Here is an 18,323-nt window from a genome sequence, read left to right on the forward strand (position 1 = left end):
GCCCATGAGATGAAGGCGTAGCTGGGTGAAGAGGATGAAGCTAGATGAAGAGGAGCTGGGTGAGGAAGGAGTAAGGTTCCTATCCCTTCCTTCAGGTGGGGTTGCCACCCATTTCTGTCCAGTTACCTGTTGTCATCTGAACACCTTGTTTTTCTAATAAGAGACACAAGGCTAGAGTGTAGGGGTACAGAAAGCCCAGGGACCTGTACTGGGCTGCCTCCAGCTTGCTCCAGTGCCACCAGCTCTCCAGGTTCCTCCCTTCTGCCTTCTCCAGTCAGTCTTCCAGGCTCTGCCTCACAGCCAACCCCCCACTCCATGGTTCCTGACAGGCCAACCAGGCATTAGGGTCCTGCTCATACCACCACTGACCCTTGCTGTTGGGCCCAAGAAGGTTCCCCTGGCCCCTCCATGCACCTTCACCCCGGTCCGCCCACTATCCCCTACTTCCAAAACTCAGTGGGAGTCTGGCTGGGTGAGACCACCTACCAAGAATGGAGAACAGCTCTGGAGGTCAAATATTTGCTGGGGTGGAAGGCAGAGGGTACTGAAAGCAGTGCAGGAGGGAGAGGAGAGTCGTTGAATTTGCCTAGTTCATAAGCAAGCCTGGCTCCCAGCTTAGTGTGCGCAGGGAGTGGGGCTGGGGGTGGGCGGAGCATGAGGGAGCTTGGGGTGAGTTCTGACTCCGCCCCCTACAGGAGAAAGTGTGAGATCACAAAGGCCAGGGAGGGCGGGGCTGGGGAGGCTGGAGGGTGTGGTGGCCACTTAGACCTTTGTGACTGTGCAGGTGAGCTCACAGGAGGGGGCAGGAAGGGGAGGTGGGGTGTGTGTGTGTCCGGATTGGGGGGTGGGGGGGTTGTTGAGCTCTAGGACTTGCTACTGAGCTCCCACTTGCAGCACGCCAATTCTCCAGGCTCCCCTTTTCTACCTCCTCCGGGCAGGCCAAAGGTAAGGAAGGGGCTCGTGGTTAACTATAGCGTCAGGCTATTGGTTTTGTAGCTGGAGCCAGCTATGTCTGCTGTTTCTGCGTAAGATGGTGGTGTGGTCTTCTAACTAACGTCAAGGTCATTCTTCACCCAAGAGCTCAAGCACCGCATAGTGAATTCAGGCTCAGTGGATGAGTCATGAGTCATTTCATTCCCTCTACCCTTCATTAACAGAGTGAAATCATGGAGTCCCCCAAGACCTTTATGAGAATCCCGCCCATCACACCAGGCTACAGTGGTAAGTGGAGCGTGTCCAGCAGGAGAAGTGGGGTGGTCTTGACCTTGAACTTCTGCTCATGTCTGTCTAGCCATTTTGGGCCAGTGCAGGTACTCTAGCTTTTTCAGACACTCCTTGAGAGCATCCCAGTGCTGAAGATGGCTGGTCACCAGGCGCTTCTCCCCAGAGGGGGACTAGTATGAAGGAAAGAATGTTGAATGAACTTGGGACATAATAGACACAAATCTCTGCAGACAGACACAGACACAGCAGATAAGCCGATGTTCTGTCCTTCCAAAGCTGAGCTTTTCCAAGTCATGCATTAGGACTGTTCTTAAGGTGCCATCCCTTCCAGGATCCCCATAGAGGGAGAATGGCCAGCTCCTTTGGCTTGCCTCGTGAGGTACTGGATAGAGGACCTACCTAAAATCCAGCATCAGCTGATTTTAGAATCCTTAGTTTCAGATAAGAAATACCAGGTACATTCACAGGTACCCAGTGTTAAGACTTGGATTGAGGGGGTGACTGGGTGGTGGTGCCTCTGGTTGAGCTCACATGTTACTATGCACAAGGACCTAGGTTCGAGGCCCTACTCCCTACCTGCAGGGAGGAAGCTTCATAAGTGATGAAGCAGGTGCCTGTCTTTCTCTTTCCCTCTTTATCTTCTCCCTCCCCTCTCAATTTCTCTTTGTCCTATCATATAAAATAGAAGAGGTTAAAAAAAAGGGGGGGGGGAATAACTCCCAGGAGCAGTTGACTAATCGTGCTGGCACCGAGCCTGAGTGATAGCCCTGATGGTAAGTAAGTAAGTAAATAAATAAATAAATAAGGACTTGGCCTTAGCTATTTGGAGGACACCGTTTAACCCAACACATGGGGTGATGATAGACTCCTCTTAGGTTGTTGTGAGGATTATAAGACCCAGTTTACAGACTGTTTAGAGGTCTCGGGGACAGGTGGTAGCACACCCATTAGAGCTCACATGTTACCATAAGCAAGGGCCTGGGTTCAAGCTCCTGGTCCCTACATGCTTAGCGAGTGGAGAGTCAATGCTACTTATCTCTCTCTCTCCATATATATAATCTTCCCCTTCCCTTTCAATTTCTGTCTATCCAGTAAATAGTAAGTAAATAAAATATTTTTAAAAAACATTTTTAAAAGTCTCAGTCCTTGGTTGGTGAAATAGTTCACTTGGATAGAACGCTGCTTTAATGTGTGGGTCTCAGGTTCAAACCTGGTCACCCCCATTGCACTGAAGAAAGCTTTGGTGCTGCGGTCTCTCTTGCCTCTATCTAAAATGAATGAATAAATAAATACATGGTCTCAGCCCCTAGTGAACTTTAACACAAATAAATTGTGAATACAGGTAAATTGTATCTCTGCATAATTTTTGTTAACTTTATTTAATTAATTAAATCAATTAATTAAATTAATTAATTAAATATAATTTTAAAAATTAAATTTATTTTTTGCCACCAGGGTAGGGTCATTGCTGGGGCTTGGTGCCTGCACAATGAATCCACAGCTCCCAGAGATCTTTTTTTTTTTCTTTTTTCCTTCTATTTGACAGGACAGAGAGAAATTAAGAGGGGAAGAGAGACAGGAAGAGAGAAAGATAAGACTCCTGCAGGCCTGCTTCACCACTCATGAAGCGTCCTCCCTGAAAGTGGGGAGCAGAGGTTCAAACCCCAATCCTTACGTATGGTAATATGTGTGTTTAACCTATACGATATGTCACCCCCTGTCCTCCTGTGCACATTTACATAGATTCTGCATATCAAAGTAGGTCCTAAGGGATAAGCAGCCATGGTGTTAGGGCCCCAGGGTGCTGGTCATCTCCCCTTTATGGTTAAGGTGTCTCTGAATTGCCCACAGTCTGGGGAGACAGCCTCAGGGTAGAGGATTTCCAGAACCAGCAAAGTCAGTTTAGCAACAAGATTCTCCCAGAAGCATCTCGCTAGGGAGCCCTTTCCCACCCTGAAACCAGGTTTTCTTCATCCAGAGGTCAGACTAAAAAAGCTTGGCCTTCAATAATGAGAGTTATTTGTTTTTGTTATTTCTGACAAAATCCTTAACCAGTGTTTCCTCATTTTTAATTTTGTTTTCTTAATGGTCTTATTGTGACAGTGTTATAGTGCTTAGACTCCCAGCTTAAATAAACAGTTGTGTTTTACCCACACTAATTGTAATGATTATATGTTATTTTGTAGGAAAATGGCGAAAAATGGTTGGAGGGGGTGGGTCTCTCTGATAATGAATTTACCTTTTTGTGTAATAGGGCTTTGCTTTTAATAAGCCTGCAATTTCCCCACTGTCCAACAAGAAAGATCCCAAATTGCATTTGGGAAGTGTCAAGGAAAATAAGCTTTCTCTCTTAAAAAAAAAAAAAGATGAATAATTTCAATTACTTTACAGACTATCATTTAGGCCATTAAATGCTTCTCTCCTTTGCTGTGCAAGCTGGCATCAGAGGCTCGGCGATCAAAGAATATGAACTGTCATCGCCTTTGTTGAAACTGGCCTTTCCTCCCTAGCTCCAAGGTCATTCGTGGTGGCCTTGGGAGGGCTCTGGTGCTGTGGAAACAACAGCTTTGCCTGGATTGAATTGTCGGCAAAGTCGTGACATGTTTTTTTGCACAGAAATACATCATGACTTTTCTGGCAGCCTGATATTAATAGCCTTGGGGTGTGGGGGGAGAGGAAGATGCAGTGCTTTTGTGCTGGCTCCAGCAAGAAATGCCAAGCGGTTGACTGAGATTGTGGGGCGGTTGTGAGGTTCAGAATTTCTGGCTGTGGTTCTGTCCCCTCTCCCAGGCTTTGTGCCGTACCTTAGTTGCCAGGAAAGCAACAAGGAGGACAACATAACCGACTGCCTGGAAAACTTCCAGAAGAAAACACAGCGGTATAAAGACTGGCTGGAGGAACTTCACTACTCCGTGGCCACAGCCCCGAAACTGAAGCCTGTGTGCTCTGAGGAGGTGCTTCTGAGGACCCTGCACCAGTACTACCGGCAGTACCACCCCCTGAGCCTAGGTACCAGCTCCACTTCCCGAAACCAGTCCCTCTTTCAGCCCTCAGGGTCCCCTAGGAAGGGTTTGGCAGATTCACTGAGCTGCCAGTCAAAGACCAGAATCCTGTGACCTAAGGGAGCCCTGAAAATAGGAAATGTTTCCAGGGAAGAGGGTGCATCTTCCAGTCAGGGTGTTGGGCCCCAAAGCTTTCAGGCATCAGCTTCAGTTTCTGTAGGCACCACATTCTAGTTGCTTCCTCTGTGCTGGGGCTATTGTTTGTTTCTTTTTAAAAATTGTATTAGTGGTTTAATATTGATTTAGAAAACAACATACGAATAGGGCTTTAAATCTACTCCATCCCCACCACCAGGGTTCTGAATCTTCAGTCTCCTCACTGCAAGCCACTGCAGTTTCCTTAAGGTGTAGACATGGGCCAGTCATCATTTCTACAACTGTCTACATTTATATGTAATTGTCCCCTTTTTCTTCCTGATTCAACATTTCTTCCTCTCCAAGCCACACATGACAATATTACTACCTCCAAAGGTCCCTCTCCTTTTCCTCTTCTCTCACCAGGTGCTGATGGAGCTGGAGGTCAGAGCCCTCTTATCTAAAAATTTTATTTTGATCAGAAGGCTATATAGAGAAAGATACAGAGAGAAATCAGAGCCGTGCTCAGCTCTGGCTGACGGTGGTGCTGGGAACTGAACCTGGGACCTCAGAGCCTCAAGAATGAAAGTCCTTTTTTAAAATTATTTATTTTCCCTTTTGTTGTCCTTATTGTTTTTTATTGTTGTAGTAGTTATTGTTGTTATTGATGTCATCGTTGTTATATAGGACAGAGAGAAATGGAGAGAGAAGGGGAAGACAGAGAGGGGGAGAGAAAGATAGACACCTGCAGACCTACTTCACCACCTGTGAAGCGACCCCCCTGCCGGTGGGGAGCCAGGGTTTCGAACCGGGGTCCTTACGTGGTTCTTGCGCTTCATGCCATGTGCGCTTAACCCGCTGTGCTACTGCCTGACTCCCAGGAATGAAAATCTTTTGCAGAACCACTATACTATATTATCTCCCCTATTGTTTCCCTAAAAAAAACTAAAAAAAAAGATTTCTTGGGTGGGGGCAAATAGCGTAATGGTTATGCAAAGAGACTCTTATGCCTGAGGCTCCAAAGTCCCCGGTTCAACACTCCACACCAACATAAATAAGAGTTTTGGTTAAAGAAAAAAAAAAAGATTTCATGACTTTCATGAGAAAGAAGTTGGGAGAGAAAGAGAGACACACAGAGAGAGAGAGGGAGAGGGAGAGAGAGAGAGAGAGCTGGAGAGAGAGAGAGAGAGAGAGAGAGAGAGAGAGAGAGAGAGAGACTGACTAGAAAATTCACTGTCCAGCTCTGGTAGATGCTGGTGCCTGGTATGGAACCTGGAGTCTCTGATGTCCAACTATAATGCTTTCCTGTCTATGCTAGTTCCCTGGCCACAGCAATGCCATGAGGCCCATGCTATTATTCTCACTTTGGAGTTGTGGGAAGTGAGGCCCAGTGATAGGACCTGGGTCATTTTAGGGTGATAGGGACTGAGCCCAGAGCCTCATACATGCAAAGCACATGCTTTATCACTGACCTCTATCCCAGGCCCCCTGGCTAGATTATTTTGAAGGTCTTAAGGTCTATCTGAAATGTTTGCTGTTGGTAAGGGTTGTGGAAAGAGCACATGTTACTCACACGTTTACTCTAAATGTTTCCAAGTCTGCCTAAGTTTGGGATGAAGCTTTGTTTTGTAACAACTTGCTGTGTGACGTAGGGCAGGTTGCTTCCCTTCTCTGGCCACCAACTCCTTCATCTGGGAGAGGGTAAGATAGACTCGAAGCTCCTTGGATTCTAGCATGGAGATTCCATGATTGAGGGGCTTAGTCTGATACTGGGAGCCTAATTCTTTTATTTTTTAATATTTATATTTTTAATTAATTTATTTTGGATAGACAGAAATGGACTTGGTAGAAGGACATAGAAAGGGGGAGAGAGAGAGAGAGAGAGAGAGAGAGAGACCTGCAGCCTTGCTTCATCACTTATAAAGCTTCCCCCTGCAGGTGGGGACTGGGGACTTGAACCCACATCCTTGTGTACTGTAATGTGTGCTCAACCAGGTGCACCACCACCTAGCTTCCTAAGGGAGCCTAATTCTTCATGTCACACAGGTGGAACTGCCCAGGCCAGTCAGTCTGCAGGAGGCTTGTGGTGCTGAGTCTGATGAGCTTTCTCCTGACTTGCTTGTGAAAAGAGAAACTATTTAACAGCAAGGACTAGAGATTCAGGCAGATGCCAATTTGAATCATGATCCTGCCTCTGTGACTTGGCCGAGTGAAACTTTTTAAGGCTTCCACAAAGTCGAGGTCATAATGGCACCACCCCTTTCTGGTTTGTGAGATAATTGAGACACTCCAGGGAAAGTCCCCACCACAGTGCCTGGCACGCAGAAACTAGGACCCAATAGTTGCTATTCTGAACATATCTGGAAGTCCTGGTGTTCACTGAAGCTAGTTGGAGGGTCCTCTCTCTCTCTCTCCGAACCCTGCTCTCACCATTGCTTAGAAGCAATGCTGATGGTGTGTTTTCTCCAAGTTCCAAGAAAACCTGGTGTCTTTTTACAGAATGCAAGAAGCTAAAGAAGCCTTTGCATGAGCCCCCGATTCCGGGTTGGTCTGGCTACCTGCCGAGAGCCAGGGTCACGGAACTGGGCTGTTCCACACGCTACACGGTAATGGCCAGGGACTGCTATGAGGACTTCCTGGGTTTGATGGAGCAGGCCAAGAGAGCTCACCTGAAGCCCTATGCGGAGTAAGTCCTGCTGGGGTTGGGACATCAGGTGCCAAGAACCAGAGAAACATAGATCATGGGCTCAGGGGTGCCAGGCTCTCCCAGCCTCAGAAGTGGTCAGTGTCTTCTCCAGTTCTCATAGGAGGGGCTTAGTTTGTGATCACAGAGGTAGCCACCGTCCAAATCCTACTTATACCCAGCATCCTCCAAGGGCTGTGCTTGTGATCTTTGCTTGGAGTAAAATCTAACGAGACGAACTGGGCAGTGGCACACCTGGTGCATATGTTAGCATACGCAAGGACCCAGGTTCAAGCCCCTGGTCCCCACATGCAGGGCGAAAATGTCATGAATGCTAAAGTAGTGCTGTAAGTGTTTCTCTTTCTCCCCCCCTCCTTTACCTTTCAATTTCTCTCTGCCTTAATACAAATAAATAAAATACAAAAAAATCTAACAAGGCCACTTGTCCGGCCTGGGGAGGACACAACTGGGGATACTCTTTTTGTTTTCTCTTCTGTCAAATGGAACTGCTAACCCTTATTTATTTATTTATCTTTGATTTTGATAAATCATAAGGATTAGAAATATACCTCCCAGGCTGAAACAACCTTATGATTATGCACAAGACTCGCATGCCTGAGGCTCCAAGGACCCAAATTTATTCCCCAGCATCACCATAAACCCGAGCTGAGCAGTGCTTGGCCTCTCTTTCTCTCTGTACTTCTCTCATGAAAATAAAACAAAAATATTTTTAAAAAGAAATGGACATTCTGTATTTGCACTGGAATTTCCTAGGCTGTATTGATACCATCATCATCATCATCCCTGGGACTTCACTACCCCAAACTGAATTTTCTTTAAAAAATTTTTTTTGTATTATATTTAATGGATAGAGATAGCCAGAAATTGAGAGGGAAGGGGGTGATAGAGAAGGAAAGAGACAGTGAGACACCTGCAGTCCGGCTTCACCACTCACAAAGCTTTCCCTCTGCAGGTGGGGACCAGGAGCTTGAACCTGGATTTTTGCACACTGTAATGGAAGCACTTAGCCAGGTGCGCCACCACCTGGCCCTAATTTATTTTTCCAGATAGAAAAAGAGAGGCAGAGAAAGAGAGAAAGCACAGCACTGAAGCTTCCTTCAACGTGATGGAGCGGGGGGGGGGGGGGGGGGGGGCTATGCTTAAATCTGGGTTGAGTGCAAGGCAAAGCAGTACACTGTTCAAGTGTGCTATTATCAACTCAAAGAGAAACTGTGACTTCCGTTCTTACCTTAGAATATATGGAGTCAAATCCACACAGCCTCCTCCTGATCCTTCCCCAAGATTTTCACAGAACCAAGTACAACTGCCAAAATATCCCAACTACTCTCTACCAGGTAAGGGGGTATGTTTCCTTCCTTCCCATACAGTTAGAAGGGGGGTGAGTTTTTGTGGCAGTGTGTCGGTCCACTTAGCTGCTTCTGCAGCTCTCAGTGGGGGGTGGTTTCTCTTCCAGATATTTGCTGCCCTGCACTAGCAAGACCCCTGAAAGAGTACCCCACTCTCCCGGGGACATGTGACTATGCTCAGAGGCCAAATGCAGCATCCAACAGGAGGATTTACTTAGAGCCACTGTGCTCAGCAAAGAATAGAGACGAATAGAAGTGTGGATCCTCCCTAAGGGAAGTGAACTTGAACTGGGACTCTGAATTCCTCCATGTTCAGCCCCTCACTGCACCCCAAATGGATGGAAAGAGATTTCATAACCTAAGAATCCTTTTAACTGGTACCAGATGGGCAACACATTTTATTAATGGTGCTGACCTTTTGTTTGTCATGTGGAAATAAAGAGAATTCTTCTGAACTAAAGGTGTTTGTGTATTTTTTTTTCAGCTTAGGTTTACCTTGATAAGAACCTAGGCTGGATTAATATATCTTTTTTTTTTTAATTGCCACCAGGATTATTGTTGGGGCTCAGTGAATCTACTGCTCCTGGCAACCATTTTTACATTTTTTTCCCCTTTTCCTTCCTATTTTCATTTGCTAAGACAGAGAAATTGAGAGGAGAGGAGGAAGGTAGAGAGAGACCCCTGGAGATCTGCTTCACCACTCATGAAGCATTCTTTCTCCACAGAGACTTGAACCTGGATGAATATGGTAATATGTGCGCCCAACCAGGTGCACCACTGCCCAGCCCACTCTCTCTTCTTAACCTCCAGGGTAAGATTGCATGGTTGACCCAGGATCTTACTGAAGAAGCTCTAGCTTGGTACTCTAATGAGGTGGCCTCTTGTTGAATCACCTGTGTCCTGGCATGGCTGGGTACCCATCTGGCACAGAGACCAGGTCCATCTGGAACCTGAGATCCAAGGAGAGCCCTGTTGGCAAAACCCACTGGGTTAATTTACTAAGGTTTCAGCAAGAGTACTACAGGGCAGGTGAATGGCATAGCACAATTTATTGCTGTTTGGTTCTGGTGGCTAGAAGTCCAAAGTCAAGCTGTTAGCAAGGTGTTAGCATTCCCTCTGAAAACATAGAGGAGGATCATTCCTGCTTATGAAGCAGCCACCCTGCAGGTGGGGAGTTGGGAGCTTGAACCAGGACCTTGCACAGATCCTTAGCTTTGTGCTCTGTGCACTAAACTTGGTGCTCCACCACCTGGCCCCATGACACACTCTGAAGTACTTGGGTGCAGAACCAACCTGGTTTTTGAGGGGCATAGTTAGCACACATGGAATGAACTCCTATCATTCCCAGCATGCCTCACTCCACAGTCCCTGACACCCACAGGAAATTGATTATAGCTACTAGGACAAGGAGTTTCATTGGCTTCAAAAACTCAAACATGAGTGCAGCCTAAAGTGGCAGCCAGCTAGTCCTGAGAATATCTCCCGTGACTGGAATGTCTGTCTGAGCAACCCATAAGCATAGAAATGGTTAGGAACCTTTGTCCAGGGCCCAGAGAGATAGGTAGGGTGTGAGCCTTGTCTCTTGAGACACCCAAGTTTGAGCCCTCAGAACCACGTAGGAAGTGTTATGGCACCAGGGAAAACTCCAGTGCTGTGGTGTCTCTTCCCCTCTGTGTCTTTCCATCTGAATGAAGAAAATTTGGCTCAGGAGCAGTGAAATCCATGTGAGAGGCCCTCTTTAGTTGCAGAAAAGGGAACAAAACTTTGACCAGGGAAATAAAGCAATGTGTGAGAAGGAAAGTTGTTTTGAAATGCAAAACAAAAGATCAAGCCCCTATAGTACTTGAGAGTGCAGTACATCCCATCACTAGAATGTGACGGAAGAATATTGTCACAGGGGGTTCTGGGAGATTGCTCGTCAGATAGAGCACACAGTTTTCACCATGTGAGAAAATCTGGGTTTGAGTCCCTGGTCACCACACAGGAGTGAAATGAAAATAGGAGTTTCGTGAGCAGTACTATGGTCTGTCTCCTTCTCTCTCTGACTCTTAGTATCTTTCTCTGACTCTCACCCTCTACCTGAAAAAAAAAAAAAAGAGAGAGAGAGAGAAAAGATCCCTTGGGAGCAGTAGAATTGCATAGATGCAAAGCCCCAGCAAAGCCCTGCTGGCCAAAAGTCAAAAAACAAACCAAAAATTGGGTATTACCATGGAAAAATTTGGAGTACATGAAAAAAAAAATCAAGACACAAATCCATGCATTAAATGTTCTTGTACACACACACACACACACGCACACGCGCGCTATAGTACTAACAGTGATTATGTGTATGGGGGTGCTATTGATGATTTTTATTTTCTTGTTTATTCTTCTCCCAGTTTGCCAAGGCTAATTGGTATAGCTCTTACAACAGGAAGAAACACTATTATTCAAGGTCAGGTGGCGGCACACCTGGTAGAAGATAAATGTTACCATGTGCGAGGACCTGGTTTAAGTCCCTGTTTCTGGGGCCAGACGGTAGCACATCAGATTAAGTGCACATAGGACAAAGCCCAAGGACCCACGCAAGTCTCCTGGTTTGAGTTTCACAAGCAGTGAAGCAATTCTGCAGGAGTCATTTTCTCTCTATCTTTCCCTCCCCTCTCAGTTTCTCTCTGTTCTTTCCTATAAGAAAGTGGAAAAATTTGACTCCAGGAGAGTCAAATGAATAAATAAATAAATATTTTTTTTAGAATTGAAAGAAATTGAGAAGAGGGGGTGGAGTAGTGGCACACTCAGTTAAACACACATAGTACTGTGCACAAGGATTTAAACATGAACCCGGGTTCAAGGCCCTGTTCCCCACCTGCAGGGGTGAAGCAGGTCTGCAGGTGTCTATCTTTCTCCCTCCCTCCCTATCTCCCTTCTCTCAATTTCTGTATGTTCTTTTGAATAAAATAGACAAAAAGCAAAAAGAAAATATTGGCCGCCACCAGGAGCAGCAGATTCAGTGCTAGCACCAAGCCTAAGCAATAATTCTGGTGGCGAAAGGAAGAAAGAAAGAGAGAGAGAGAAAGAAAAGATATTGAGAGATAAAGAGGGAGAAGGAGAGAGAGAAAGAGAGAGAGAGAGACCTTCTACATTGCTTCCTTGCTTGTGAAACTCCCCACATACAGGTAGGAACCAGAGACTTTTTTTCCCCCTCCAGGGTTATCCCTGGGGCTCGGTGCCTGCACTACGAATCCACTGCTCCACTGCTCCTGGAGGCTATTTTTTCCCTTTTGCTGCCCTTGTTCATCATTGTTGTTGTTGTTATTGTTGTTGTTATTGCTGTCATTGTATAGGACAGAAAGAAATTGAGAGAGGAGGGGAAGATAGAAAGGGAGATAGAGAAAGACACCTGCAGACCTGCTTCACCACTTGTGAAATGACCACCCCCAGCAGGTGGGGAGCCAGCAGCTCGAACTGGGATCCTTACCTGGGTCCTTGTGTTTCATGCCATGTGTGCTTAACCCGCTGCACTACCACCTGGCACCCTAAACAAATTTTTTTAAGGAAACACTATTGTTCAAATCCTTACATAAATTTAAAAAAATTTTAATCTTTTTGGGATTGTATTTTTTAAATTATTGATTGGTTGAGTCATGCTAGAGGAGAAGTGGGGAGAGAGAGAAAGAAAGGAAGCATCGTTTTGGCACATGTGACGCCAGAAATGAAACGCTGGGCCTCAGGCTTGAAAGTCCATCGATTTATACACTGTGCTAGTTCCTCAGTGTATATTAAAGGGATTGCATATTAAAGGAAAACAAAGAATCACGTCAATAAAAGGAACTGCCATTCTCTACCAGGTGACTGAGATGAAACTCAGTGAAGTTAGGATTTCTTTCTTTTTTCTTTTTTTAGTTTTCTTAATCCCTGGGAGTAAGCCAGCAGTACCAGATGGGAAACCAGTTCTGAGGTGCTCACCTACCCGGGAATGTGGGGTCCATCCTTCTTCTGTGCCTTTGCTATCCCTCCAGGAGTGTGTCACAAAAGAAGTGTGTCTGTCTGACCTCCATCTCCAGGCCATAGGATTTGCAAGTCCTTGTTCTCATGGTAACTGACTTTGCCCTTGAAGAGGTTCAGGGATTGAAGCAACTCTTCATAACTGCCTCACCTTGACCTCACCAACAGGGTCACTTATGTTGTCAGTATTTGTCACTTTTTATAAGAAAAATAACCTGAGCTGTAAACCAGAAACAGTCCCCACCAACCCAATGCCAGAGGAAGCAAAATTGAATAAAGACAATTATATAATAGTCTCTAATTCTCCTACAACGTCATGATTAGGAGCCCCAGGTTCAATGTACGAATCCCTAACTCTTTTTGTTGGAGCAGTTCCGAATCCCAATTCTTTTCCTTAATCTTGATCTTTTCTGTTTCTCTGTAGCCCATAATTTCTAGAATATCGTCTGTCACAAAGGGAAGCAGTGAGGTGATTTTACTGCATGCAAATTATCATTATTAGCACAAGCTGCATCCGTAATGAGCTCATTCTTGCCACTAAAAACAATTCCATTACCTGAGAAGACACATTTCCCTAGGTCTGGAGGTGCTGGGGGGTTCCAAGGGCATAAGTTTATGTGTTTTCTTAGGACAAGGAAGTCTTTCATCAGAAATTCTGCCTGCCTTAGCAATGAAAGTGCTTCTTGGGGGGAAAGAGGTCACTTCTTTCTCTGTGGAGAGAATTGGCAGTTCCCTTCAGAGGTCGGGGTGCCTGGGTTCCCTGTCCTCACCCCCACACAGCAGATTGGTGATCATTGCTTCTAAACAGGATCTCAACTATGGACTTCAACTTCCATCAGCACAGTGGTTAAAGTTAAGTGTGTGACTCGAAGTTAAACCCCTTAAGTTCTCACCTAAATTCTGTACGGTCCCCTGGTCTTTTTGTTACTGGTGTTGTTCTAGCTGTGTTAGTTTTGGCCTTTCCTTGACTTCTCTGATCCCCCTATTTCTTTTGTCTAAGATTCAAACAAAGGGGCCTACACTGTTGTTGAGTATGAACACTAAAACGTTGGGCAGGTCAAGTTGACCCACTTGAGCTCAGTAAATATTATGAGCACTTATAAGTGGGGAAGATTGCCAGAGCTGACATGGGCTGGAGGCGGGAATACGATGTCCCTGAGACCACACAGACAAGGACTCAGAATCTGGAGCTCCTGGTACCCAAAGAAAAATTTGTTCTCTGCTGCACTTTCTTTCCAAGGAGTCTACACCTTGACTCAGGTGAAACAGGGCTGAATGACCAGTAGTGAAGACACATTAGTAGCTATTAATGAAAATGGTGTCCTTCCTTGTGTCAGGCTCTGACTTTTACTTTGAACTTTTTTTTGGCACTTTTTTGAGTGGTGTGTCTTTTTAATGATGTGTCACTGGTTTGAACTTGGAGAGTTGTACTGGCTGGAGCACTGGGTTTACAAGTATGAAGTCCTGAGTTAGTTCCCTTGGTATAAAAAATACTAGAGTGAAGCTTTGGTTCTCTCTTTCTCTCATTAAATAAATCAATCTTGTGCCAGTAGCAATGAACTCAGTATCTTGTGCTTGTGGAATATCACTGCTAAGTAGCCTGTTTCGCCAGACTTTTTATTGCCAGGCTAGCTTCGCGGCAGGCAGGAGAGAGAGACGACCAGGGACTCATGGTCGAGTGGTACGCAGTTCAGTCTTTATTCATGTGGAACGCAGTACAATCTAAGCTATCTCTAATCACAATCCTGTCCTTATATATCCTGAGGCAGAAGTGTCAGGTCCGAAGAGGATGTATGTAGGATAAGGGGTGGGGAGAAGGAAAAAGAGTGTAAAACAGTGAGGATTAAACCAATGCCCTGGAGGCAGGGCGGTGCTTAGTTAACAGTGGTTATGTAAATAGAATACAGTGTTAAGCAGGGGGGGATTAAACCAATGAAACAGAAGGGGTCTTAGAAGCAGAATTTAGAAGCAGACCAACATTTTGTTATTTATTTTTAGGAGGTGGAGAGGAGGGTGGGAGACAGGAGAGACCAAGGCACTACTCCAAAATCCAGGTTGTTCCTTGGGTGCTGTGCTTGGTGTTGGCATGTGGTGCCAGCATCAGAACACAGGGCCTATCTGATGATAGGCATGCATTCTACCAGGGGAGCTGTCTTCTGGCCCCTCTGGCTGTGTGATGTTGAGAGAGAAGCCTGTCACTTCAAGCTTCAGTTTTCTCAATTATAAATGGTTATACTTTCTATGGGGTAATTTGGAAAGAAAATAGAACTAACAGAATATAGAAATAGAAAAATGTACATAAAGGACTTAAGGTAGCATTTGGTAGGCATGAGACTCATGGACATGTCTTCTGCTTCCCTTGGCCACAGATAAAAACACTAGTGAAGAAACAACGACCAAAAGGCCAAAGCTGAAAGGTGCATTTAAGCTCAAGACTAGAACCCTCATGTACCTCTCTGCTCCTGGGTGGGACTCCTCAGCTACCTGTCCCACTCTCAAGAGTTTGAAAAGCTGAGGTCTTGGCTCCTTTCTTCCCAAAAGGCCTTTGGGTCCTTTAAGTAAATTCCGCTCAGTCTCCGCATATATGGGAAGTTTTCCCTGGTGACTGGCTTAGAAGTCACTCCCCAAGGGTGACCTGTCCTTCAGTGAGATGGTCCAAGCAGACAGTTGATGGGAGAGGGCTGGGGGCAGAGTGGGGTCTGCTAACTTCCAGCAGACTTCCCTAAACGGATCTGTTCCCAGAAAAAAATGCAGATGACACCCTCCCCCCAAAAAAAGAGGCTAGTCCACCCCAGATAAGACTCCCATGCCCATATTTAGATTAAAATGAGAACTTTCTGGGTGTTTTAAAGCTTGAGAAAAAGCATGTACCCCATGTTTCCAACCTGGGGTACTTTCAGGAGTAGGAATTAAGCACTCCGTGGACTTCAAAGAGCTGGGCCTGCAGAACTGAAACCATTCAGACCTTGTTTAATTATGTGATCTTCTAAAGGTCACACCAAGGACAGGTGTCCCCAAGCTCCCCCTCTGGTTCAGATACCCTAATGCTCATTCCTTTCAGAGTTCCAGACTCCAGTGTCTGACTGTCTCCTGGTAACAGAACCCTCCGCCCAGTGTCAGCTTGATGACACCACTTCCATCTGCTTAAACTGAATCTAGTTTGGTGAGTGTGTCTTTTTTGACTTGCTTGTCGAAGAGCATTGGAGTTAGTTGCTTTGTTACTCTTGTTTGCCCTTTGTCCCCCTTTAGTCTGTTTATGGACATTTTCAGTATCTTTGAGGGAGTCTGTCTAGAAATCCTTTCAGTCAAGTCCTGTTATGAATGGCAGCATCTCAGCTGAGTGCTCACTCAGTCTCCTGCCCTGAAGGTGCTTTAACCAGGACATAAATTGCTAAAGATCTTCCTTCCTGTTTTTCCCCCCTTCTAAAATGCAGCATAGGGAGAATGAACCTGTGTTGTGCCTCCCAGTTAAGCTTCTTCTTCCTGAACAGATGCTAAAGACCATTCCTTTAAAGGGCCAGAGAGTCAACATTTTTATTTTCACAGGCCACGTAATCTCTGTCACAATTACTCAAAGCTATCATTTAATTTTATTTATCATTTTAATGTGGTGCCAAGGAATTAACCCTGGGCTTCCATGTACGTGATATCACCACTGAGAGAGACCTCCCTGGCCCAATGTTCTAGTCTTCATTTTTTGAGAATAGGAGAAAAAAGAAATAGAAGCCAAATAGGAACAGAGACAGGAGAGAGAGAGAGAGGGAAAGACACCAAACCATTGCTCCACATTGGGTGAATTTTCCTCAGGTCTTTTTTTTATTTTCCCTTTTGTTGCCCTTGTTGTTTTTCATTGTTGTTGTAGTTATTATTGTTATTGTCGTTATTGGGTAGGACAGAGAGAAATGGAGAGAGGAGGGGGAGACATAGAGGGGAAGAGAAAGATAGACACCTGCAGACCTGCTTTGCTGCCTGTGAAGTGACTCCCCTGCAGGTGGGGAGCCGGGGGCTTGAACCAGAGTCCTTATGCCGGTGCCTGTACTTGTTTCATGCCAAGTGCGCTTAACCTACTGTGCTGCTGCCTGACACACCCCCGCCCCCAGCTCAGGTCTTGTTCATGGTGCTCCCCTGTGGTGCTAAGAATTGAACCCAGGGCTTCATGCAAGCTGAGGCATGTGCTCTACTGGGGCAGTTAACTCTAGGCCCCCGACCTGCTATTTTAGCAGGAAAACAGCAGCAGATACTTTGTTAATGGGTCTGTGGTCACACCATTATAGAACCTTGCTTATTATAACAACTGAAAGTTTAATTTTGTATAATGTTCATACTTCTTTGGAATGTTTAGAAAATGGGAAAACCATGCTTAGCCGGAGGGCTGTACAGAAAAAGGCAGTCCATGAACCTAATTTAGTGAACCCTGTTCTAAACCACAGATTAAGTCGAGGTAGGGGTGCTAGCCAGGGTTTAGCCACTGATGATTTATTTCACAAGCACACTGGTCAAGTAGGTGCCCTCTTGAGACAAACCCCTTTGGAGGATCTCGCAAAACAAAATCCCATGAAACCAAAACACTGGAAATAAATAAAGCTTAGATCCACTGTATAGAATGGGAGAGAAGGAGCGGGAGGGAGGGAGGCACGGTGAAAGGGAAAGAGAGAGAGGTGGGGAGAGACAGAGGCAATGAGAAGCTCAAATTAGCTAGGAGAAAGCCTGCAATTGCTTGGGAGAAAAGATAGAAACAAAAGCCTGTAGAGGCTTTTCATACCCTGCATTAAAGTTAAAATCTAATTTAGATGAAAATGGATGCACAGAAATTAAATGTGCATGCGGAACCTTTTGTCCGTAAGTTGTATACCTCTAATGATAAGCCTTAGCAAATTCATTCCCCAGGCTGGAAAATAAAGATGCTTTTTGAAATTTGATTTTGTTGTTTTACAAATTGTTTTTAGCTTTGTGAATAGTGCAAACTCCATTTCTGATCAGCCTCAAACAAACAAACAAAAAACAAAATAGCACATTAAAGTGTTTAAGACTCAATCAAAGGCTTGCTGTGAACAGCGCAATATTAAAATAACAGAAAAAAATCAATTTGATTTTAATTTTGAGCACTACTTGTCACAAATAGCATTTTAATAGATAACACTGATTATATGGTAGCAAATGTAATTTATATATAACACGCTCTAGGCCTTTGCTAGAGTCATCATTAAGGAATTTGACACACATGCAGGGGAACAATAAATGTCAACTGAAATATATACCAGTTAGATGTAAATGGACCTCTGAAATGAGTGGTGCTGGCACATGCTATACTTATGAGCAATAATGCACAGTCCAAAGTAGCTGGTGTTTCCAAACAGGAACTCCTTTTATGTTGTTGTTTGAAATATCTCATATGTCTGAAGGTCAAGAGTAAGTGGCACTGCTAGCATTAAAAGCTAGTAAAAGAAAAAAAAAGCAATTTTGTTGTTCATTTAACATAGCATTTTATAAAACAGCTTTGTAAAGAATTCATTCCCCTGCTCCCCTGTGAAGACAGGATGAAGCCATCCGGTCCTTCGCCCAGGGCTATTCATCACACGCATGCTACTGTTAACATTTAGATTCAGTGAGATAGTTGTAGAATTATGAGACATGGGCCCGGGAAAGTAAATGCTAAGACATAAAGCTGTTTCCACTACTATGGGCTCATCTAGAGCAGCATAAATCCCAGGACTGTGCTCCCTGTTCGGTCCTGGGTTTGGCCCTCATTTTCTACAGCGATGGCAGAAGACGCAGTGGACAAGTGACAAGACTGTCAGAGACATAAGATGGAGGAGTTTGATGTGACAGGCACAGGTCCCTAAGAGAAAGAGAAGAGAAGCTCTTGCTATAGCTCTCTCAGGAACAAGGGCAGAGAAATCAAGATTTGACCAGATACAGAGGTGGTTC

At 45.1% G+C, this 18,323-nt stretch overlaps 1 protein-coding gene across 2 annotated transcripts; it reads left to right on the top strand.

Annotated features, from left to right (window-relative positions):
- Nucleotides 1-830: 830 nt before the first annotated feature.
- SPMIP5 (sperm microtubule inner protein 5) lies at nt 831-8,871 on the top strand. Of its 2 annotated transcripts, none has more exons than XM_060170950.1 (6): nt 831-945; nt 1,158-1,221; nt 4,015-4,233; nt 6,861-7,047; nt 8,299-8,399; nt 8,519-8,871. In XM_060170950.1, the coding sequence occupies exons 2-6, from the start codon at nt 1,167-1,169 to the stop codon at nt 8,662-8,664; spliced, it is 708 nt and encodes a 235-aa protein (XP_060026933.1). In that variant the 5' UTR covers nt 831-945; nt 1,158-1,166; the 3' UTR covers nt 8,665-8,871. The 2 variants fall into 2 exon arrangements, with proteins under 2 accessions (XP_060026933.1, XP_060026934.1); XM_060170951.1 differs by having other exon boundaries at nt 8,357-8,399; nt 8,519-8,626.
- Nucleotides 8,872-18,323: the final 9,452 nt, after the last annotated feature.

Source organism: Erinaceus europaeus, chromosome 14, assembly GCF_950295315.1.
Source record: "Erinaceus europaeus chromosome 14, mEriEur2.1, whole genome shotgun sequence".
NCBI classification, from domain to species: domain Eukaryota; kingdom Metazoa; phylum Chordata; class Mammalia; order Eulipotyphla; family Erinaceidae; genus Erinaceus; species Erinaceus europaeus.